Source organism: Felis catus, chromosome B4 (genome assembly GCF_018350175.1).
Source record: "Felis catus isolate Fca126 chromosome B4, F.catus_Fca126_mat1.0, whole genome shotgun sequence".
NCBI classification, from domain to species: Eukaryota; Metazoa; Chordata; class Mammalia; order Carnivora; family Felidae; genus Felis; species Felis catus.
Genome location: NC_058374.1, coordinates 138,049,676 through 138,074,840, shown reverse-complemented (window position 1 = coordinate 138,074,840; position 25,165 = coordinate 138,049,676). Strand labels below are relative to the sequence as shown.

The following is a 25,165-nucleotide window of genomic DNA, read 5'->3' as shown; positions in this document are numbered from 1 at the left end:
ACTGCATGAACCGCCAGGGGTCAGTTTACATGTGTGTGTTACACTGGAGCCATAAATGACAGCCACCTGCATACGGACACGTGTGCCAGAATCCACAGCCAGTAACACGTTTACATACAGAAACGGAGGGTATGAGTCCAGGATAAAGTCGGGGTAAAGAGGAGTAGGTATGGGCTCCAGAGGTGAGCGTGGGTGGAAAGCCTTCCCTGCAGTGACCAGAGAAGGCACCTGTGGCCTTGGGTACTGAAGGCCAAGCTACGGTCACCTGGGTAAAGAACCCACGGGCCGAGAACGCAGGCGCTGGTCCTGCATGAGGACACAGGGCCCACCATACAGCGGCACGGAGGACCCCCCCCCACACTCGTCGGGCATGCCCTTCCCTGCGCTCCCATCAACTCCCCGGGGAACCGACAAGCCAGCAGTAGGGACGCAGCACAAAGCAAGTACTGACCCTCCCCAAGAGCAACGGCCTCACTAAAATGACTGGGGGCCCCTGGGGGGCTCAGTCGGTGAAGCGTCCGACTTCGGCTCAGGTCGTGATCTCACGGTTCGTGGGTTCGAGCCCCGCGTCAGGCTCTGTGCGGACAGCTCAGACAGAGCCTGGAGCCTGCCTCGGACCCTCCGTCTCCCCCTCTCTCTGCCCCTCCCCTGCTCGCACTCTCTCAAAAATAAACAAACCTAAAAAAAAGGATTAGGAAATAGCAACTGATTATTTCGGGTTCATGATCTGATAGGCAAATATGCTGGCTGAGAACATGTCAAATAGAAAGAAATCATAAAAAAGGGTTGAACAGCTGGCCTGCTCTTGACCCGTCACATCTAGATGCTAAAAGCTGAAGGTACCAGTCCCCCTCCAGAAAAAAAAGCAGCGAAGAACAATCATGTTATGATCGCTTAACAAGTGTTAAGTTTAGTCTAAAACTTTTTTTAACGAAAAAAGTACACTGGGATCTGTAAAGCTAAATTTGGGGTTAAAAAAACATCGTTTAACTCCTGGCGAATATTACACTTTGCAGATGTTCTTATAGTCTAAAATTCAGGTCTGGGTAAGTCAAATCAAAATAAGTCATGTTACAGTAAGTTAGAATATATTCAAAGACAGGACAAACATAAAAGACTTTCAAAAATAATTACAGAACCCCAAATCTAGAGGAACTCTGATTTTCACGTGGAAAAGCGGTTTTATTCTCACTACATGTCTCTGTTTGCAAACAGAGTAAGGACGTTCTACGGTAAAATACACACTCCTTGAGGAGGAGGGTCATGTCTTACTTGCTCTCTATTTCCAGAACCTAAACCTGTGCTCGGCGTGTGGAGACGCTGACCATAAATCCCCGCGCGAGCACTTCCCGAATGCCTGCTGTGCGGGAGGCACAATTTAGATGTTGAGGGTAACACAACGGGCAGAACTTCCTTCGTCAAAAACAGAGCACAGAGGTCTGCCACGTGTCTAGATGACACCTACCTCCGTAGCAGATACTTCGGGCCTGGGACTCAGAGCTGGCCACCAGCGCACGGTCTTCACGTGCTGGACTTTTCCGCGCGCCGGAGGCTTATTTTTAAAATGAAGCCAGGGCTGCGATGAAAGCTTTCTGTGTGCATATGTCTGAACACATGGGATCCAGCGTATGTGTGAATGCTGGGAATCTTTTCTATCAGGGAGGAGGAGAAAGAGGGACTGAGCAGCATTTCCACAAACCTTTTGGCAGAATGGACCAAATAACCCAAACTGCGGAGGGCCCGGTGTAGTCGATACAACTTCTTTGGGGGGAAATGAAGGCAGACAAACTAGTTTATTTGCTGATCCGCTTTGAAAACACGCACTTAGCCGTATGGAAAAAACCAGCAACCGGGTTTGGTTTTGTTTTGTTTTTTTTTTTCTCATGAAGAATTCCCTTAGAGCATTTCTGACAATAGCAAAGGAGAGAACAGGGAAGAAAAAAAGTAAACCATGCATTCCTTCGGCTAACAAAGAAGCAGCCAAAGAATGCTTTCTTCATGTTTACGGCATTGATACCCATGTGCTTCTTACAATAGAAACCAAAACAGAATCTCCATTTCAGGTCCACAAAGGTTTAAAAGTAAACCAATCACTAGAGACGCAGCGAGGAGATACTATGTTTTGTCGAGCACAGAAAACAAGGTAAGAACAGAAGTCACCAAGTGTTCGTGAACAGCTCCCTACCACGACCTGGGAAAAAGGGAGTCAGCAACCCTTTTACAATTCAAGAAACACCACGACCCATCACGGGCAGCACGACCCATCACGGGCAGCGAACTAAGAGTTCAAGACCCAGGGGAGGCCTGGGGAAATAAACTTCCATCCAAGGCCAGGCACACTGGACCGTCCCACCCAGAGCCCGGAGACACAAACGCAAAGGGGGACTGTCACCCTTCCTGTCACGATGGTGCAGTCGGCTCCTGCCCTTTAGAGACAGAGGGACTGCTAGCTGGCACAGCCCGCCCACAGGACCACACCTCACCTGCTCCTCGCGGACGGGAGGGGGGGCCACAGGGGCTTTTGTCAGAGGTACCGGTGCCACGCAGACCTCCCTACGAAGGTGACTCAGTCTCCTCCAGAGCGCGCAGCAGGAGTTTCTATTCGAAAAATGCTAACTGAATGAAATCACAGTCTCTCTGAGCCTTGGTTTCCTCATTTAGAAAACGATGATGGTGTCTTTTTAGCCTTTTCCACAGAGGCATCCGAAGCCTCCACTAAACTAATGTAGATAAAAGGATCTTTATGAGAGGGAAAGGGCCCCACAACCGTAAAGGGTGCCATCCAGGCGGGGGCCACCACATTCAGTGCAAAGAATGAACTTACGCGGACAAGCACAGAGACCCAGCTGGGCTTAAATGGCTTCTGATCAGACCTCCAAGCAACCAGGCAGTGCACAAAGATCTAGGAAAATCTGTCAATCATTTTGGGATCCTAGTTCAAAGAGGCAAGGATAATTAGGCCCTAGACGCTTCTCGAGTGGAAGCTTCACAGAAGAGATACCCGTCTGTTTCATCCAACAAAAGGTCCCCACAGCCGGGAACATTCACATTTGACGAGTAGATGAATCAGAGACAGAGATGCGAGTCCCCGGGAGCGCCAGACTTGAGCCGAGACTGGGCACGAGGGGCCCGGGTGGCCTAGTAGATGCAGACTCACCAGCCGCCAGCACCTTCGGTCTGAGGTCCATCAGGAAGGAAGCCTGTTGTAAACCTCTTCTTGCAAACCCCGGAACGCTCTTAAATGAGAGGCAGGCATGATGGTACAGGCCCAGGAGCTCAGAGTCAGACAAATCTAAATACTACTCTGGATCGGGCAACTCACCAACCTGGTGGCCTCTCCTAAAATGTGGTTAACAGAGCCTGCTTTTCGGGGCTGATACAAATATCCAAGTTGATAAGACATGTAATTCACTCTGCACCACGCTGGGACATAAGAAACACTCAACAGGGTATCAGTCCTTCCTCTGGGTGAAGAATGAACCAAATCAGATTAGGTGGCACAAAATCCCCCTAACTCAAACAGAGTTAGAGCAGAGACGGAGCCAAATTTCCCTTTGGGCCCAAATCTGGGTGCAAGCAAGAGCCTGGTGATAGAGACCCACTACGCCGCATAATCCTCTGTCTCTCTAACACCTCGACTAAAGTTATCTTTAATGCGTGTGATTGCTTTCCCTGGAGGCAACAATGACCAAGGTCAATGTCTAACAGCCAGGGAGAACCAGGATTTGACTACAAGAATGAAGAAGCTTCTAGGACTGTGACGCCGTGGCAGATTCTTTGGAAGGAGAAACAAATCCCAGAAGGAACGGGTTCAGGGAAGGCACTTCGTTGGCACAGTAAGAAAGCAGGGGCAACAGGGGCATTCTTCTACTCAGAGAATGACCTTTCTCATTCCTTTGAGAATGTTTGCTCAGAAACCAGGAGGGCTATTAGCAATCACACACGTGAAGGAACATACCACCGACTTCCTGTGAGCCCCGATGACCTCTCCACAGCAGCACTTGGGCACACTCCAGATTTACTTATGGTGCAACCTGATCCTGACTTGAGTGAGTTATTTCACAAGCCTTTTAAGGGTTACTACATTTTGTTCCTATAAGAGGCCTATCCAAATCGGCAACAAAAGAATAGTTAAGCACAAGAAAAGCCACCTCTTTTGTGCTCCTCAAGAAAGGCAGTCTTGGTCATCAAAAAGGCAAAGTGTTTTTTATTCTCCATCACCTTTCTCTCGCAAACATCGGGCCAGTAACTTTCCAGGGTGGGGAGGGGATTAGTAGTCTTTCACTCATACCTGCTTGAAAGTGGGGAGGAGTCGAGATGCTAGGTGCACATCTGAGCTAGCTATCTGGCATCTGGTTCCGTGCCACATCCTGGAGAAATGATTCCGATGATCAACGATGCACAACACACAGAATTGAGACGTCAGATGACCGTTCTCTTGTCAACCTTTTCTCTCTTCTTCAGATTGGATGACTTCTATGGTTCTATCTCCAAGCACACCGACTCTTTCCTCTGTCACCTCTCTGGAGTTGTCAAGCTCATTCAGTAAAATTTTCAAATTGTATTTTGGATACCGTGTTTTTCAGTTCTAGATTTTCCATTTGGCCCTTTCACTTTTATTTTTATTTTTTTAGTTTCTATTTCTCTGTTGAGTTACACTATCTTTTCATTCATTAGGAGTGTATTTTCCTTTACATCCTTGAGCACAGTTACAATTGCTTTAAAATCTCTGTCTGCTAAACCCAATGTCTGTGTCCCTGAAGTTTCTGTTGGCCATCTTTTTTCTCTTGGAAAACGGGGCATACTTTCTTGTGCTTACAGTAAGTGTGGACTGTATCCTGGACATTGCGAATGCTAGGCCACGGAAACTCTGGTTTCTATTTTATTCCTCTAGAAAATGCTGAATATTTTTGTTTTAGCAAGCAATGATCTTGGTTGCAGTTAAACTGTAAACTCTGGCACGGCAGCCCAAATCTCAGTACAATCGTTTTATCCTTGGCTCAGCTGCCTGGAGCCTGCCCCGCATGTGTGATTCAGGCATCGGCGTGGACTCAGGCAGCTGGTGCCCAGAATCCGGGGCTTGCTTTCTCCCACCCGGGAGTCCCTCCTTCACTTTCCAACGGCTGTGGTTACTCCAAACTGTCCATTTCATCTTGAAGGTGAAGGGAGTACAGATTTTCTTTCAGAGTTCTAATAATTGTCCTGCACAGCACACACGGGGCTGCTCCCTTCTTCCAAGTGGCAATTCAATTCCCAAACCTGCCGGTTTGTGTCAAATTTGATTATGTTCACACGGCTGTCTTTTGTCCAGAGTTTACAAGTATTATCTGCAGGAGGACCAGTCCAATGGTAGCACACAGGGCCATTAACAGAAGCAGAACCCACACAACTTGGTGTTTGTTTTTTTTCCCCCCGATTTTTCACTTCTTCCCACAACGCTGTGGGTCACAAATTCAGAAAGGGCTCTGTGAGGCAGGCTGTCTCCGATTCATGTGGCCTCTGCCGTGCAACTAGGGAACTGAGCTTGGAACTAAGGATCTGAGCAACTACCCAGAAACCTTCCAAGATGGTTTCTTGATCCCACGTCTGCTGCCTTGGCGTTCCCTGACTAGTCTCCTTCACTCTCCTCAGTACAGTTCATCCTCCAGGGCTTCTCCAGGCAGACTTGGCAAGATCATGGCACAGTGATCGCAGGCAATCTGCACATCTTACATGGTGACTGGCTTTTAAGAGGCTAGAAACGGAATCTCCAAGACCAGTCAACGGCTGTATCAGAAATGGTGGAAGATCACTCCCACCATATATTATTCTTCAAAGGAGCTACGGGGCTTTAGTCATCAAACTGAAGAGAATGGGGAAGTAAATGCTAATCCTTGATGGGAGAGTGGCAGAGTCAAATTCCAGGTATGTGTTTGCAGCCATCTTGGAAAAAATATATCTGTCACACATTCATCTGATATGTTTCATCAGGCAAAACAAGTGCCACCCGAAGAAACTTCCAGTGAAATACAGGCAGGCTAATTCAGTGTTAAGCCTGTGGTCCAATTCTCCTGCCATCTTTTCTCTCATCTTTTCACGTATCAGTGTAGTTCCAACCTAAGCTATTCAGCACAAAAGAGGTATCCAGGGGCAGTTTACTGAGTTTCCAAAGACTTAATACTTAAATACTGTATCAGTTTCAAAATGTCTAAAAGAAATGCTTACGATGCAATCATCCAGAAACGCTGGTCACAGATTTAAGGTTTTTTTTTTTTTTATTACTAACATAATGGCCCATAACTAGCGTTTATTACATATCTACTGTGTGTTTCAAAATTTCTAGCATTTTAAATGCTAGATTTAAATTTTAAATCTGTTTTTATTGACTGTTTCCTACGTGATAGTAAGAATGTGTTCAAATGCCCAGGCTCTGGACAAACATTGATACTTTATAAGAAAACAGACGGACTCAAACACACGGAGGACACATACAAAGCCACGCTGTAAAAATACAAACCCCGATATAAACAAATATGACACGTTATGCATATCTGTGGGATACATGCACATACCTAGCATCTCCAACTACCTTCTAAGCAAACTTTCATTCCAGAAAAGTGTACATATTCGAAATCCTAAACATCACATTCTAAAGGAAGCCATATACATATGAAACATCCTCAGAAATCATCTTACCTTGTCTTGGTTTTCTTTATTCTTATAACACAGATTTCCAATCAGACGAATGAGATGAGACTTAAAACCTTCAGCCACGTTTGAGACGTCACCCTCTGCTTTTACACAACCACTGGTGCTGAAGATGTTCGCGGTGTCATTGCCAGCCACGTGAATCAGTCGTAAAAGATCTATGAGAAAAACAATGAACTTTCTTTTCCAGAAGAAAATTTTTACTATTATAAAAGAAAGCTTTCTTTAAATGAAAAGTAGAAGACTCTTTCTTTCGTTTTAAATTTTTTCATGACTCGGGTTTTGGGGAGATAAGCCACAGGGATCATCCCGACTTGGACTTTGCATCCACAAAGGAAAGTCAGCTAAAAAATTTCTGCAATCTTTCTTATAAAGAGGTTTCCAACCCCACATTCTTTCTTTATGAAGGAACTCATGTGACAACCACAGTCCGCTAAGTCTAAAATGCAACACCTATTCTACAGTGAGCCATAGGACAGAAACCAAGAAGTATGTTGACTTTTTTCTCATTGTGCAGATCATCAGAAGGCAGCAGGTAGTCTCCAGAAATCTATTCTGGCTCCATTCAAAAGGAGTAACACTGTAATGCTCTATGAGATGCCTCTCAGACAGCACACGAAAATAGATCATCTTCCAGAAGCTGCAGTGACGGGTTTCCACATTCTCTCATTTAACACTCTCAACAGACCTAGTAGAGGCAAGTACCATTTTCTCCATTTCAGAACGAAGAACTCAAGCTCACAGAGGGTAGTAATTTGGTAGAGTTGGGTGGACAGCCCATGGCTGCCTTGGCTGCACACACGGTTTTCAACAATGATTCTGTTTTGCAGGTCTGTGGCATTTTATTTTGGTCATCACTAAAAGCACTGCACTCAAAATAAAACACTCACATGAGATTCTAAATATCTTCTACAGCTCCCTGCTGACTTGTCTGCCCACCTAGACACAATTCATCCTTCTTGGAGAACGCATCTCCACCAGAAATATGATCTTTTTTAAAGGAAAAAAACAGAGAACAGCAAATAACAACACCATAAGCATGGCTAACCACAAGGAACAGGTCCTACTTGAATTATGCTGCAAACAGCCTTTTAGCAAAGATGGTATTCCAGACAATGGCTTCTTGTGTAAAACCATTTTCTTCTAAGAACGGAATGCATAATTACTATGTGTAGGGCACTATTCTTTGTGTCCATGAAGGTAATTGGGAAAAATCTACTAGCAAATTTGGAAAACTGATATGAAAGGCACCATCATCCTCACTGAAACTACTACCCCCATCATCACAACCCCCCACACCACACACCCCTGAGGAGACGCCCACTATGTGCAGCCTGTGGAACACGTGTTAGGACTCTCATCTACTGACCAGGCGTCCTGAGTTACACAGCAGGCAAGTGGCAAAAGCCTGAGCTGTTACCAAAACACAATGATTCTTGTTAAGAAAGACTAGTCCAAAAATAATCTCAAAAATATACCAATACAATGAAAATTAAGGATCTGTGTTTGGACTTATATTTCAGTGTGACGAGCCGAGGATTCCTCAATTGAACATGACGATAAGGGTGACGCTTCACTCACCAATCACTCTTTCCAGCAAGCCAGGGAAAACCTGCAGATAGCTGAGCAGATCGGTGTTGGCGGTCATTTCACACAAGACATCGAGAAGCCTAATCGTGGCCAACGCCTCCTAAAAACAGAAAACGTGACTTTTAAGTCAAGCTACATGGTCTGCAACTGTTACAAGTAAGGTAAGAGGATGGAATATTACAGTAACTACTAAAGAGGTGGTGCTTGTGGAGAGTGTCTGAAGAGAGAGACAAAACGATCGAGAATGAGACAGAAGTATTAAAAATGTACGTGAATAATCGTTTTCACTACCAGCAGCATCAGCCATCAAGAACGCAAGATTATGTGTCATTATGTGTCTTCCGGGAGCAAAGAGGCAGAAAAGTTCTTATTCAAGCAAAAATACCTTCCAACAGTGGAGCAAATGTTCAAAATTACTAGCTACATACATAACATTTATGCAAATACTTTCTTTTTAAAGTGTTCCCAGCAAGCAAGTTCTACTTTAAAGATACAAATATCCCATGAAATACATTAATTTCTTGTCCACAGGAATCCTGTAAAATGCTGTGGTCGAAAGAACTCTGGCTGCAGGAACTTGCATTATTTCTGGGGAAATATAAACTTACATATGCAGTATGGTGGAAGGTAGAGAAAGATAGTATTATTTGAAAATGTCAGTTCACGTAATAATTGATCGTCAAATGGGCTACACGAACAAGAGACTACCAACTACCAACCATATGGCGTTAGGTAATCTGAATAAAACGTCAAAAATCCAATCCTCTGCAAATTTCGACCCTAGTTTCTAAAGTACACGCTATTTGACAAAATGTGGTAGATGCTATACATTTAGGTCATAAAGACAACATTCTTTAAAAGAAAAATAAATTACTCGGATGGGTTAACTCTAACTGTGTAGTTGTTTTTCTCCAGTTAGGAGATTTAAAGGTAATGTTTTAATCTACCATTCTGAAATCTCAAAATAAACAGCAAGAAACAACGCGTATTTTTAATGCCTTGTTTGTCATCGCCAGATACCATTCCTCCTTCCAGAAGAGGCTGATTGGTTTGAGGGCTGGGGCAGAATACATGCCAGAGAGAGCAAAGAAACTAGGAGCGACTATCGGGATCCCGTCAGAAGGAACCAGAAACAACCTGAAGAAGGAACCAGAAACAACCTAATGGCCAGCAATGGCACATTAGGACATCAGGAAGAATTAGAGCTAAAGTGGACGGAAGATAAATCAAGTGGCTTTAAAACCATGACTTCACGATGGTGATGAAAACCTCAACAATTCACTCATCATCTCTGGATGATGCCACAAAACCAACTCCTTACTCTGAAGACTGATAATCAAAGAGGGAGGAAAAAAAACAAGCATCTGTTGTACTTTTCATAAACATGGTGATGAAGAGAAGTTTCTGAATGATAAAAGTCAAGATACCACCATCTGCAATGCCCAAAGAATGAGGGGATCTAGGGAACAGTCGTTTACAAGTGCTAACATCACAGAAAGAGACGACCGGACGTCATGTGCCTCTTGATGCAGGCACTCATCGCCAACGATAAAACACTATCGGAAAAAAAAGACACAAAAACCTAACCCAAATGTGAACATGTTTCTGGAACTAATTATCAGTCACAGGAAATGCCAGGAAAAGAAGAAGAATATGCTAAACACCACCATGGAGTTACAATCACAATCCAAACTGCAGAAAACGCTACAGGTAAGACAACCCAGTTTCTTCCATCAAGAACTAGCAAAAAAAAAAAAAAAAAAAAAAAAAAAGAACTAGCGGGGGGGGGGGGGGGGGCAAGAAAGGAGACCATGTATATTAAAGGATATTTGAGATACAACAACTGATTGCAGTGCATGGACTTTATTTGCATCCTGATTCAAAGGAATAAACTAGAACAAAATTACTGGATAATGGGAAAAGCCTGAGTATTATAATTACATTGCTAATTTTTTAGGTGTGTGCTAACTGTAGTTTACTTCTGTGTGACTCATCACCTTTTAACACACAAAACATCGGGCTGATGAAACACGTGGGAATTTTGTTTCAACGCAGGGCGGACGGTGGGATTGTGGACAAAACAAGAAAAGTAATTAACGGAGAGGAGAGCTGCTGATGCAGGGCATGGGCTTGCAGGATACTTTTTTCTCTCAGTCTGCTGGAAATTTTCCATGATAGAGAGATAACAGTAACATCAGAGGGTTGGAAGAGAGAATCTAGAAGTTTCCTTCCAGCTCCTAAATTCTAGGATATTAACTGAAATCAACCCCAGTGAAAATTAATCTATCTCCACCTAACACATTCCCAATTTTAGTCATTAGAATCCTTTTATTACTAATGTGTTTCTAACGTGCATTTGGAAACTAATAATGAAAAAACAGCTAGGAAAAATATTCTCTTAAAAAGCAGGATGGGGCGCCTGGGGGGCTCGGTTGGTTGAGCATCCAACTCTTGGTTCCGGCCCAGGTCACGATCTCACAGTTTGTGGGTTTGAGCCCCGAGTCGGGCTCTGCATTGACAGCACAGAGCCTGCTTGGGATTTTCTCTCCCTCTCTCTGCCCCTCCCCTACTCATTCTCTCTCTCTCTCAAAATAAATAAATAAACTTAAAAAATAATAAAAAAATAAGAGGAATGAGCGAGATGTCCTTCTGCTACTTACAAGTATTATAGAACCATATTCACTGAATTGGGCTCTGGGGAAAAAAGACACAGGCACATCAAAGGAACAGGACTCTGCAATGGGCACAAGAGGGGGAAGAAAGATTTGTCTCCCATCTAGACCATCTGGCGAGATTAACTTCACCCTTACAAAATTTAACGTTGTGGAAAACTGATAATTATGCAAATGACTCTTCTCTACAGAAAGGCAGATTACTTGTGTCTGGCTGGAATGTAATTAATTACCGCCTTGTGCACAGACCAGTGTTTGCATCTCTGTTTAAGTCATTCCAGCAGGCCTTCAGTGCCTATAAAACACGTAGCTCTTTGACGGTTGTTAGTATCTCACTGGTTCTCTCTGTAGAACGTTGGAAATACAGAAAGGGATCCAAAATTACACAAGAATTTAATATATGACAAAAGTAACATTAAAATTAATGGAAAGGATGAGATTACTCACTAAATGGCATTGATACAACAATTAACAGCTAATATTTGGGAAACACTAACTATGTACCAGTCAGCATACTAAATGCCTACATGAAATACCATTTGTCTTGGGGTGCCTCAGTGGCTCAGTCGGTAAGCGTCCAACTCCTAGTTTTCGCTCAGGTTATGATCTCACTAGCCCCAAGCCCCATGTCGTCAGGCTCTGTGTTAATGGTGCGGAGCCTGCTTGGGATTCTCTCTCTCCTTTTTTTCTCTGTCCCTCCCCTGTGCGTACTCCCGCACGCGCTACCCACCCCCCCCCCCGGCCACCTCTCTCTCAAAATAAATAACTAAACATTAAAAAAAATACCATTCATCTTACTGGTATAGAAACGGAGGCACAGAGGGTAAGTAACTTTTCCAAGATGAAGATCAGACACCAATGATAAAGGATATCAAGATTCAAATCCAAGCCGTCCTTTACCGAAGATTATATACTCTTGGATCATCAAGACATAAATAATTCACTTGGATCTATACTTCACTCCTTACTCAAAAATAAATTCAAGGCCAGTTAAAAATGTGGACAGAATACCAAAAAAAAAAAAAAAAAAAAAAAAAAACCCTAGAATATATAGGTGCATATTTCCACAGTCTAACTGGAGATGGCTTTATAAAATATGTAAAAAAAAAAAAAACAAAAACAAAAAAACAAAAACCTTCAGAAACCAGAAGGATAAAATTGGTAAGCCTAACTAGATTAAAAACAAAAATTAAAACTTCTAAAAGGCTAAGAATATCATAAATAAATTCAAACAAACAATTAACTCTGGGGAAAGAAAAGTTTCCTGCATATGTGACAAAAACACCAATTTTCTGAAAATGCTCATTAATAACTTTATTTTAAAAGGTAAACTGACACACAAAAAAATGAACATGCTGGACAACGAAACAATTAAGGAGAAATGGTAATCAAATCAGATTAGTGAAAGGCTGCAAACCCACACACTCTCATGCTCTGTTGGTACGGCATTTAGAAATATTCCTAAAATTTTTAAATAAACAGACTCTGACTCAGCGATTCGACTTCCAGGAATTTATAATTCCAGATCAGCTGGTCCAAAACTGCAGAGACACCTACACTGGGGCATTATCTGTGAAAAGGTTTTTAAAACAAAACCCTGGAGGCAACTGAGGTGTATGTTGACAGACGGTCAATGAGAAAGTTCTGGCAGATCGATCTAGTGAGACACTGTTCACCTGTGAAGGAGGAGGAAGTGCACAAGACACACAGAAAAAGTAGTACTGGAACAAACCAAGAGGCAAAACACAGGCGTGTACATACAAAAAACTCTGAAAGGAAAAAAGTATATGCTAATATATCCGCAGAAAACAGGAGGGCTGGGCGAGAATGAGGGCTTTTTGTTTCGCTGACTTCAGTGTGAACTTTTTTTACTTAATAAGCAAGTATTATCTGCATAGCACAGATATTTAATCCCTTATCAGTCTGTGGAATAAAAGATTACCCGTTCTCATTCAAATGCCTACTACAGAAACATATTACAACTGAAGTTGGGGAACGCAGAGTGAAACAGGATGAGAAACCCACAACCCGAAGATCATTTTCCTAATGGACAAATACAAGAAAATACAAAACTGAAGGAAATATTTTTCACTTTCAGAGGAAAGGCCAGGCTCACCACAAGCAACAAGACGAAGGCTCGAGACAAAGCTAACTGACCCGTCAGTCCTACGAGATAAACAGCACACTAGGAGCGACAAAAATGTATCAGAAACTAGAAAAAAGAGTACACGCAAAATACCAAAGGCAGAAGCACGCACGTCAATGTGAGAACCTAAGACTATTTTCACTAAGGCGGCATGGAAAAAAAAAAAAAAAAAAAAAAAAACTCAGGATTTTAGAGGTACACAATTACATAAATTAACACACAGATGATACGAACACGACTTTTCGTTTCAATTTTTCAGCCACAGCATGGTAAGAACCTTCCTGGGTATCTTGTCCTATGGATATCCCAGCCGGGTAAATGCAGTGGTTTGCGGTTTGCTGTCTGCTGGCTGGGGGAGACAGGGAGAGGAGGCAGGAGTGGGGAGCCCCGATCAGCAGCATTTGCTGGTTTCCACGGTGTAAATACCTCTACCCTGGAGGATTTAACATCTCAGGGGTTTCTGAACATTTAACGATGGACTCAGAAGTCAGTACAGGCCAGCCCCCGTAGCCACTGGGTATATGGTATATTGAAATATTGAGGTTAGAGGTCTTCTTCTTAAAAACTACTGTGGCTTTTTTAAAACCTTCTAACTTAAAGGAGAACACATATCCGGTAACGTGCACAAGTCAGGAGGGTGGAGGTTAATGAGTTTTTAAAAAGTGAACTACCGGGGAAAGAACCATTCTAACCGTTCTAGCTTTAAGACAGAAGGGAAGGAAGACAGGACAGTTCTCAAAAGAAAACGGTCTATAAATTTTTATCTATTGGTGCACCTGGGTGGCTCAGTTGGTCTGACTCCTAGTTTTGGCTCAGGTCATGACCTTGCAGTTCGTAAGTTCCAGTCCTGCATCAGGCTCTGTGCTGACAGCACGGAGCCGGCTTGGGATTCTTTCTCTCCCTCTCTGCCCTACCCCTGCCTGCTCATTCTCAAAATAAGTAAATAAACTTAAGTTAATTTCCATCTATTAATATACAGTATTTCCTCCCATCTTAGAAATGAAACTATCTGAAAAAAATACACAAACTTTCCTCAATATAAAAAATTCCATGGCGCCTGAGTGGCTTCGTTGGTTAAGCATCCGACTTTGGCTCAGGTCATGATCTCGCAGTTTGTGGGTTTGAGCCCCACGTCGGGCTCTGGGCTGACAGCTCAGAGCCTGGAGCCTGCTTCGGATTCTGTGTCTCCCTCTCTCTGCCCGTACCCACTCACACTGTCTATCTGTCTCTCTCTCTCAAAGAAAATAAACATTAAAAAAACTAGTTTCATCAGGTCATTTCTTATGACAATGTTGAAATTATCTGTACTATAAATACAAGTGCCCTGAAAAAGTTGAAAGCTGGGTCTTAACCAAGTACTAAGTTTTAGTTCCTTTTCTGTCTCCTAGAGAATCGATTTTTGAAACTTTTTAGAAGCACAGCTCACTGCTCCTCCTACTGGAAACAAAGGTAAATCTATCTCCAGGAAGGAAAGGCAGTAGGAACCTGTGTCTTCTAGCACAGAAATGAGAATGAAAGTACCAGCTTTGCCAGCGAGCGCAAATGTGGTCTGTAGGAACGCGGCACAGAAAATCCACAGCAAAGTAACCTTGAAAAACAGTACATTCACCGAGAAGGAAATCTACCATCACAGTGGAAGTCCTAACCGCGGCCCGCGGTTACAAGGGAAGCTAAGAGGTTCGTGGCATCACGCACAGCTCCCTGGAAAACGCTATGGATCCGCATGGTGGGTGGTCCTGTGGAGGGCAGCCCCTCCCACCCATCATTCCCACAGACGTCAGTGTTACCGACGTATACTTGACACAATAAAAATACGCCCATCTTGAGTGTATGGTACACAGTTGTGTCGACACACACAGCCAGATACAACCTTTCCATTACCCAAAACGTTCCCTCGTGCCCCCCACAATCAATTCTACCCCTCCAGACCTCCAGCCCCTGGTGACGTTTCGCAGGCTTTGTTATTACTGGTAAGTTTCGCGCTCTACTCTGGCTACCCTCATGCAGCAGGTTTGCGATTCCTCTCTGCCTGTGTGACAAACACATCCCTTTCTACTGTTGAGTAGTATTCCAGAGAAAGACCCATTCTAACTTTAAGACAGGAGGGAAGGAAGATGGGACAGACAAAAATAAAGAGACTTTCTCACGCAAAGAGAAGGGAAGCGGAATCGGCATAAACTAGCTTCCATCCCCTTGGTAAAGACTCGAATGATCCAGGGCAGCCTTGAGGAGAATAAAAAAAAATACCTGAAGAAGCTGACCAGGCTGGTGTATGATCGCGAATCTCCTACAAGGACAGAAGAAACAAACTTTCTGGAAGGCAATTTAAAATGTGTACCAGAAGCTTTAAAACAGGCAGCAATTTCACGCCGAGGCTAATACGAGGGAAACGTACAAAGATGTAACTGTGAAGGCATGTGCCACAGCCCTGGCGACAGTGAGCACAAGTGGGAACAACCTGAATGCCAGACGGGCAAGCTGCGGCAAGTTCTTTACTTACAACGCTACCCTGGCTTTTCTCATGACATTCACAATGGACGGTTTATGCAGTCAGCCGGTACTGAATGCCTACTGTGTACCATGAACATAGGAACGTAAGAGTCAAAACTTTTACCCTCATAAAACTTACATTCCGTAGAAGAAAAAACAGAAACTTACAAAAAGCACAGCATGGTTTCATTTTTCAGAATACATGTTTGTGCACGTGTGCATGCATACATTTGATGTTAGCTGCCTGGAAAAATACGTTAACCAGATTTTTGTTTCAAGTCGTTAACTCTGGATGGTAGGAAGATGGGCACTGTCTTCCCTTACCTGTGTTTTCCTAACTGTTCCAAACCGAGGATACTGTCCTCATCCATTCGGGCCACTGTAACAGAACACCGCAGACTGGAGGGCTTAGAGACAACATTTATGGCTCACAGTTCTGGAGGCTCCAAGTCCACGGTCAGGGTGCCTGCACGGCTGGGTTCCAATGAAGGCCCTCTTCCGGGCTGCAGATGGCCAACCGCACCATGTCCTCACGTGGTGGAAGGGGCAAGGGATCCTTCCGGGGTCTCTCGCATAAGGGCACTAATCCCATTCACGAGGGCTCCAGCCTCAGGACCTCACACCTCCCACGGGCCCCACCTCCGAACAGCATCACGTGGGCCACCAGACTTTCAACATACGAATTTGGAGACGGGGCACACTCAGTCCATATGTTATTTACGCACTATATTTTAAAGCTTTAAAAGAGAAATTCTCATGGAGGACCAGACTAGGTGAGAAAATCTCCCTTTCCCTCTCTCATCCAAGACTATGAAACCTGTCCTCGTACCTCATCGTCAGCGTGCTGCTCAGAGGTCAGTTTCAGCACGATCTTGCACTGATTCACAAACGTGCTTGCAATCAACTCGGCGTGGCTCAAAAACACAGGGATGTCATCCTTGGTCAGTGGCTCATCACCCACGATTTTCGCTATCATAAGGTCCAACAAGGTGACTCTGTGAAACATAAAAAAAATTTTACATAAATACGAAATATTGAAATTGCACCATACTAAAAATATTTATAGAGCGCATTTTAAGAGGATGTTTTAATTTTTTAAATTCCTTACTTTGTTTATAATGTCTAAGTAGGGCAAATATTTTTTGTGAATAAAATCAATCTTCATCAGTTACATGTTTTTTCAAATCTTGACTTCTCTGATGTGATGTGGCTACAGAAACGAGCCCCTGTTATATGCCCTTTACTGTGAGCCCTTAATTCAGTTATTTCAGAAATGCTGTCAAGTTTTATAACGCATCCACAATATCAACAACAGCAAAGTTCAGGGGACTCACATCCGTTCACAGCTCGCTCCTGGGCTACTGAGCGCTTACACACACGGATCTCATTTACTCTACCAACACCCCAAGAGACAGGCAGTGCCACTGGCCTGCACTAAGAACGGCAAACAGGGCTCAGTGAGGCCAATTCACACGCCCCATATCACACGTGCCGAGCTGCATCAGGACCCAGACACAGGATTCCAGCTCTCACTCCTGGGCCACAGGCCTCAGCCACTCACTTTGCTGTCCTTCCTGTGAAGGCTGGCTTTGTTTATTTCATCATTTTAGTTTACCAAGACATAAATCTGAAGACCAGACCTATTCGATTTTCCATCAACACTTATATTATCCCATAAGTGTTTCTATTCAACAAACTCTTTCCTTCTCTGAGAAAAAAAAAAAAAAAAACAAGTCTCACCCAGGGCAATCTATCCAGCATAAACCAAGCAGGATGTTTCTCAAAATTACGTTCTGACTTGAGATTACATGTATAATTCTCATTTATTTTTAAACCAGAAAGGACAGGAATGCTTAGCAAATAGGGGAAATTCACTTACAGTAGGCTTGGAGCGTTTCTTACCAAACAAACAAAAAAAAAGAATTTGTTTACTCTTGCAAGTTTCAAGCATGAAATGAAACTATACCAAACTCTTCCTGTATTTTTGCCAAATGATGGGAAAGATCATCCTTCTGGGAAAAAAAAAAAAAAAAATCACACACAGACCTTACTGGTTTTCAAAACTCCTAAAACCTTCAGATTTCTTACAGCAATTATTAATCCAAAATAAAACAGATGACCCCCTCAACTGAGTACAGAAGAACAACAAACAGTGCAGTACTAGGGTCATTTTTGTTTTCCCTTATTCACACAGAAGCTTTAAAAATGAATGGGGTGCTCTCAGGCCGTAAAGCCAGGCTTTCCACTTTCCCCAGGCAGGTCGACTTTCCGGGAATGCTGGGGAGGAGGCTACCTACTAGGTATGATCCAAAAGGAACCCAGATGTCTGCGCTAAAAATATTCTTTTTAAACTGGGAAAGCGTGACAATGGCTGCTAGGTATGACAGGTCATAAGCTCTGGTTTCAGGGAACTCAGCGCCTCGTGGACTCAGAACAGAGCACAGAAAAGGGAGGAGCAGACCCTGAAGGGGTTGTGTGAGGTCCAAGACAGAAAGAGTAGGCCCAGGGTGGTACCCAAGTTCATCAGGCAAGGCAGGAAGGCCCTGGAGTCCCAGGGGACACACGGAGGGAGGCCTGGAAGCGGCGGCTGCCAGATATGGTAACAGGTGCAGATGCTGCCTTCTTTACAGGCTCAGCAGAGGCCGTCCACCCCTCACACTCCTCCCTGCTCGGGCGAAGCACCTCTACTGTGTGACTGTAACATGGGACAGCAGAGCAGACGAGGACTTAAGTGATTTTAAGGTGGGGGGGGGGGGGACCAGAACATGAATGTTCAAAATAAAAAAATACAAGTCAAGTTTAACTATCACCTGAGAATCAGTTATACTTTATTAAATGATCTGACTTCTATTCTGTTATCTGTCAATAAAAACCTTTAACGGCTCCCATCATCAGGGAGTGGGTCCAAACACTTTCGTCTGCCATTTACAAGGGGGCCGGCCCAACTAGAGGCCCCATCTAACTGTCCAACCCCCCCCCTACATCTAGCCACCATCAAAAACCATCCGTCTCATCAAAATGTGGGACTCACACGTGGGACTTAATAGCTCAAGGAAGAATGTTTTTTCGAAATCATGTATTTTAACGGTGGATTACATTTGCCCCTCCATTTCTAAGCCAGAAAACACGTGTACTGAAAAGTACCATGTGATCTGGGACCGGGGGATGTCATGTGGGAAGCCTGACTCCTTCCAGTTGCAGGGGAACCACTCTGCACACTTCCTTGGAAACGTAACAAAATACCAGTGCTACTCACTCACTGACTTGGCGACTCTCCCAGAGGTGAAGAACGAAGAAGCGAGACGTCAGAGACTAGCTATCTAAAGTCACACATCAGTGTGAGAGTCCTCCAGCCTTCTTCAACCCAGAAGTCCTCACTCGGGCTGCCACAGGCTCACCGGACACACCCCTTAATGCAGACCGAAGCTTCTGTAATTTTCTCTCTCGACCACTGGCTGTCATTAGCATTCTATTTCTGATTCACTTCTGATTAAATAGTTACACAGTCTGCCCTCAAAATCAGGATTCCCATTTCATTTAAAAAAAAAAAGGCAATATATATATATAGAGAGAAAGATATACATATAAGGGAAATATATACGTTTAAGGGAAATATATACATTTAAGGGAAAATTTTATAGCAAAATTTATATCTGAAAGTCCTGCTTAGATTAATGCAAGCTCATTTTTTTTTTAATTTTTTTTTTTTTTTTACATTCATTTATTTTTGAGAAACAGAGTGAGACAAAGCATGAGCAGGGGAGGGGCAGAGAGAGAAGGAGACACAGAACCCGAAGCAGGCTCCAGGCTCTGAGCTGTCAGCACAGAGCCTGACGCGGGGCTCGAACCACAAACCGTGAGATCATGACCTGAGCCAAAGTCGGATGCTCAACCGACTGAGCCACCCAGGTGCCCAATGCAGGCTTAATGTTAATAGCCACACCTGTACCACCCTGAAATGGGTAAGGTGGTTGTGGGGGGACTGGAGTGAGGTACCAAGAAGCAGGGGGAGCTTGTAAGGGCGTGAGTTCTATGAGCAGGGCACGTAATAACAGTCTCTCCTTCTGGAAATAAAACGTCTGCAATTTGGGGCTCCTGGGTGGCTCAGTCAGTTGGCCGTCCAACTTCGGCTCAGGTCACGTTGTCATGGTTCATGAGTTCGAGCCCCATGTCGGGCTCTGTGCTGACGGCTCAGAGCCTGGAGCTGCTTCGGATTCTGTGTCTCCCTCTCTCTCTGGCCCTTCCCCCGTTCGTGCTCTGTCTCTCCCCATCTCAAAAATAAATAAACGTTAAAAAAAAAATTTTTTTTTAAATCTCTGCAGTTCAACTAAGGTCTGATGGCCCCAACGAACTGGAATTTACATCTGGACCGCCCCACAGATACCATTTGTTGAATGGTGTGCCATAAGGGCCAAAACCTGTATTAACCTGGACAAGCTAACCAAGATGCCGTGGCCGAACTAACCTCGCTCATCCCTAAGCTACAGGCATACGAGATTCCTGTGTGGTGGGGAAGGAGACTGTTGATTCTGGCATCAGACACGCTGAGTCCAACACTAGGCCGGCCACCTTGGCAGGGCAAATACCTTAACCCTCAAAGCCTCAGATCCCGACGTGGAAAACGGCAAGAATGACACCTACGTCGCGGGGTCTCTCGAGGATGAAGTGAAAGGCTGTAGGGTGCTACCCGGGGGGAAAGTCAGGACACAGAAGAGCAGGAGCACAGAAGCAACTCACTGACTGAGTGAGGACCGCATGCCAGGCACGGATCCCTTCATCCAACGTTTCAAATAGTTATGGCCATGTCACGGGGAGGCTACCATCCGTACCCCTATCCGACAGAAGAAACACAGACGCACAAGAGGAGGGAACTTCTCCAAAGCAGTGAGCCACGGAACCACCGCCGCTGTGCGCGTTACCCTGCTGCAGAGATCACAAGCCTGGAAACTACAATAGTGTTTTCCGAGGGCAGCTGTGTCAATCTAATGATAGTGCGACTCACTGGGAAGGGGGACCAGAGAACCGCGTAAGCGCAGACCCTCGTTTCTGCCAATCAGTCACGGGAACTGCCTGGGACTCTGCAGCCACCACTTCTCACCAAGCGGCCTGGAGTCAACCGAGGGCACAGCCCAAAGCAGCTGCTCCAGGAAAGGGCAGCAAAACACGCCCAGCACCTTCCGGCCAGGCCCGCCCACATGAAAGGCAGGGGCGGTGTCTTGCTGTCACCTCGAGGCCCCAGGGACCACCAGCAGGCACTTAAGGAACACACCGCCTGTTTCACTGACCGATCCTCACACGATTTTAAATCCAGCAGCCGCTAACCCGACGGGCCACTGCAATTCAGCAGGCGGGGGCCGCGGCCAGGGCACCTCGTCAGGCGATTCGGAGGAAGCACCACGTATCCCCACAGGGTTCTCGAGTGGAGCCCCTCACGGGAACCACAAAACACAGGACACGGTCTCAGCGCCATCACAGAGGTGGCGCCCACCTAGGACATCCATTCTAGATGCACAGGAAGCACGTTCGTTCACTGCCTGTCCCTGTTGAGAAAAACTCAATCTTTTCCATCCTATTAACCTGCAAACGTACCACTCTGAGCGCAGAATTCCCCGTTACTGCCTGAAAAGGGGTCTGTAGGGAACCCAAGAGCCTCTCCTCGATCACAGACGGAGTGCCTCTGCTGAGCCCCCCCCCAACTCCCCTCCTCCCTGCGCCCTCCCCCCCGCCCCCCTGCACACACACCAGCACAGACACCATCAGCACTGAGGCCTCAGGCCCTTCAGCCAACTGTTCGAGGCGGTCACCACAAAAAGCTCGGATGAGCTCTGAAAAGGACCTAAATGCACGAGTGTACAGCTGACCCCGAACAACATAGGGGACAGAGGCAGCGGCCCCCAATAGGGTCAGAAATCCATATTTCACTTTTGACTCCCTCCAAACTTAACTACTAATGGCCCACTACTGACAAGAAGCATTACCAATAACATAAGCTGATTAAGACATATTTTGGATGTTATATGTGTTAATACTATATTCTTACAATAAAGTAAGCTAGAAAAAAGAAAAGGTTATTAAGAAAATCATAAGGTGGGGGGTCACCTGGGAGGCTCAACTGGTTAAGGGTTGACTCTTGATTTTGGCTCAGGTCATGATCCCAGAGTTGGGGGATCAAGCTCTGGGTCAGGCTCCACCCTGAGCATGTAGTCTGCCTAAGATTCTCTTTCTCTCTTTCTTTCTCTCTCTCTCTCTCTCTCTCTCCCCCTTTGCCCTTCACCCTTGCTCGTGCTCTGTGTCTAATAAAAAAAGATGAAGAGGCGCCTGGGTGGCTCAATCGGTTGAGGGTTGAGCGTCCAACTTCGGCTCAGGTCATGATCTCGCGGTTTGTGAGTTCGAGCCCCGCATCGCGCTTTGTGCTGATAGCCCGGAGCCTGGAGCCTGCTTCAGATTCTGTGTCTCCCTCTCTGTGGCCCTTCCCCATTCATGCTCTGTCTGTCTCTCTCTCTCAAAAATAAATAAACATCAAAAAAAAAAAAAAAAAGCTTTTGAAAAGAAAGATAAATAAAATTTTTTTTTAAAATTGAAGAAAAAAAAAAGAAAACAGAAGGAAGAGGAGAAAATACACTTACAGGCCTGTACTTACTGGAAAAACCCGGCACATAAGTGGACCTGTGCAGTTCACATCCATGGGCTCAAGGGTCAGCTGTACATTCACGAGGAGGAGAGGGGGGGGCCAGGACGTTCCAGGCAGAGAAAGGGACACATGCAAAGGCAAGCAAGTACAGGGAAGGCCTCAAGAACTGAGAGGAGTTCTCTGTTGCCACTGTGGTGACCAGGAGAGAAGGGGCAGGGGTTGGAAATGAAGCACCATTATAAAGGGCCTCAAACAGCCACACCACGGAATTTAACCACGTCCTGGGCAGGCAGGACCTGCCACTGAAATGGCAGGGCGAGATCCACGCCGGCAGTACGGTAGGTAACAGAGAACGGGAAACGAACATCAGAACAATCGGACTTTAGGCCGCTGCCCTCCCATGGTCATGGCAGCCTGATTCAGGAGAGCTGAACAGCAGAAGCGACCTAAGTGTCCACCGACGGATGAGTGGGTACACAAAACGTGGTCCATCCACACAACGGAAGAGGATTCAGCCTTGCAAAAGGAAGGAGAGGGGCGCCCGGGTGGCTCAGTCGGTTCGGCATCCAACTTCAGCTCAGGTCATGATCTCGCAGCTCGTGGGTTCGAGCCCCTGGGACGGGCTCTGTGCTGACAGCTTGGAGCCCGGACCCTGCTTTGGATTCTGTATCTCCCTCTCTATCTCTCAAAAATGAATAAAAGTTAAAAAAATTTTAAACCAAAAAAAAGGGAAGGAGATTCTGACACCTGACACAACACGGATGAACCTTGAGGACATTATCATAAGTGAAATAAGCCAGTCATAACAAGGCAAAGACTACAAGATTCCACTTGCGGGAGGCACTCGCTGTCATCAATATCATAGGGACAGAAAGTCAGATGATGGCTGCCAGGGGCTGGGGGAGGGGCGATGGGGAGCTGTTAATAAGGAAGCTCTGGTTTTGGAAGGTGAGGAAGTTCTGGAGGCTGGCCTCACAACGGTGTCGTGTACAGAGCGCTACTAAACTGCACACGTGAACACGGTTACTGTAGTACATCTGAAGTTATGTGTCCTTTATCACAACTTTTTAAAATCTTGTTCAATGTTTGTTTATTTTTGAGACAGAGAGAGAGCATGACTGGGGGAGGGGCAGAGAGAGAGGAAGACACAGAATCCGAAGCAGGCTCCAGGTTCCGAGCTGTCAGCACGGAGCCCGACACGGGGCTTGAACTCACGAGCTGTGAGATCGTGACCCGAGCCAAAGTCAGACGCTCAACCAACTGAGCCACCCAGGCGCCCTATCACAATTTTTTAAAAGGCCACAGCCGAAGTCCAGTCAAAGAGGACGTAAGGGTAAAGCAAAGGTGTGGTGAGAGCGAGCTCACCAGACACGGGGATGGCTCCCTCAGCAAGGCCACTGACCCGGGAACCGGAAAGGGGACCCTGAGGTTTCCGACACGGCAGACGGTATGACCCGAGTAAGCGCACTTACTGGATAGACCTTCCCGACGATAAGAAAATTCATTCGCAGGACACCCGGGTGGCTCAGTTAAGTATCCGACTTCAGCTCAGGTCATGACCTCATGGTTCAGGAGATCAAGCCCCACATGAGGTTCTCTGCTGTGAGCATGGAGCCTGCTTGGGATCCTCTGTCCTCCTCTCTCTCTCTGCTCCTCCCCCGCTCATTCTCTCTCCCTCTCCCTCTCCCTCTCTCTCTCTCTCTCTCTCTCTCTCTCTCTCTCTCTCACACACACACACACACACACACACACACACACACACACAAATAGATAAATAAATAAAATAAGCATTAAAAGACAAAATTCATTTGCCTCATGCTTTCATCCAAACAACCTTTTCTGGCACCTGTGACGTGCCAAGCACTGTCTGGGAAACGTGGGCACCTCAGAATCAAAGACAAAATCCATTCCCTCTCAGGCTGACAGCCCAAGGGCGCTGTCACAAGGCAGCATGCAGGGGTGTGACACAGTACGATGTACAATGAGTGACACGAGGAAATGAAAGCGCTTCTCCTTTGGAAGAAAAGTAAAGAGGGGCGGTGACACGTGAGCAGATGCTCCATGAAGGGAAGCAGTGGCTGCGACTTTTTTTTAAATAAAAACGGAAAATGTTTAGTCTGGCACCGTCTTGGTTACATAATGGAGCAGCCTAAACACTGATCTTTTGTAAGGAATATGAAGAATACAAAATTGCATATTAAAATACAACTCAAGGGGCACGTGGGTGTCTCAATCGGTTAAGCGTCCGACTTCGGCTCAGGTCATGATCTCGCGGTCTGTGAGTTCGAGCCCCGTGTCGGGCTCTGCGCTGACAGCTCGGAGCCTGGAGCCTGCTTGGGATTCTGCGTCTCCCTCTCTCTCTGCCCCTCCCCTGCTCACACTCTGTCTCTCTGTCAAAAATAAATAAACATTAAAAAAAAATATACAATTCAACCAGGCATTATTCTCCTCGCATTCAGGTATTCCTCACTGCAAAGCCATTTCCTAACTTATAGCCCTGTTCCTTGTGTCACATATTTTAGGTCAAAAACTACGAATAATTCTTTTTCTGCCACAGAAGTATGCATATGGTGGGGCGGGGGCACTGGGTTTATAAACATGGCATTTCTTTCTTTCTTTCTTTCTTTCTTTCTTTCTTTCTTTCTTTCTTTCTTTCTTTCTTTCTTTTTCTTTCTTTCTTTCTTTCTTTCTTTCTTTCTTTCTTTCTTTCTTTATATTTTTCTTTCTTTCTTTCTTTCTTTCTTTCTTTCTTTCTTTCTTTCTTTCTTTCTTTCTTTCTTTCTTTCTTTCTTTCTTTATATTTTTTTAGCGTTTATTTTTGAGACACAGAGAGACAGAGCTTGAACGGGGAAGGGTCAGAGAGAGAGGGAGACAGAATCTGAAGCAGGCTCCAGGCTCTGAGCTGTCAGCAGGGCTCAAACTCATGGACTGAGATCCTGACCTGAGCCG

The 25,165-nt window shown here is 45.2% G+C and overlaps 1 protein-coding gene across 5 annotated transcripts in view; it reads right to left on the bottom strand.

The window, feature by feature from the left end:
- The window catches only part of ATXN10 (ataxin 10), a 168,055-nt gene that overhangs the window by 85,302 nt on the left and 57,588 nt on the right, over positions 1-25,165 (bottom strand). For all 5 annotated transcript variants that reach the window (XM_045062513.1, XM_045062514.1, XM_045062512.1 and 2 more), the window contains 3 exons: positions 16,415-16,580; positions 8,269-8,377; positions 6,676-6,845 (listed from right to left, as the gene is read on the bottom strand). In XM_045062513.1, the coding sequence (XP_044918448.1) occupies positions 6,676-6,845; positions 8,269-8,377; positions 16,415-16,580 (445 nt within the window). The remainder of the gene's footprint in view (positions 1-6,675; positions 6,846-8,268; positions 8,378-16,414; positions 16,581-25,165) is intronic.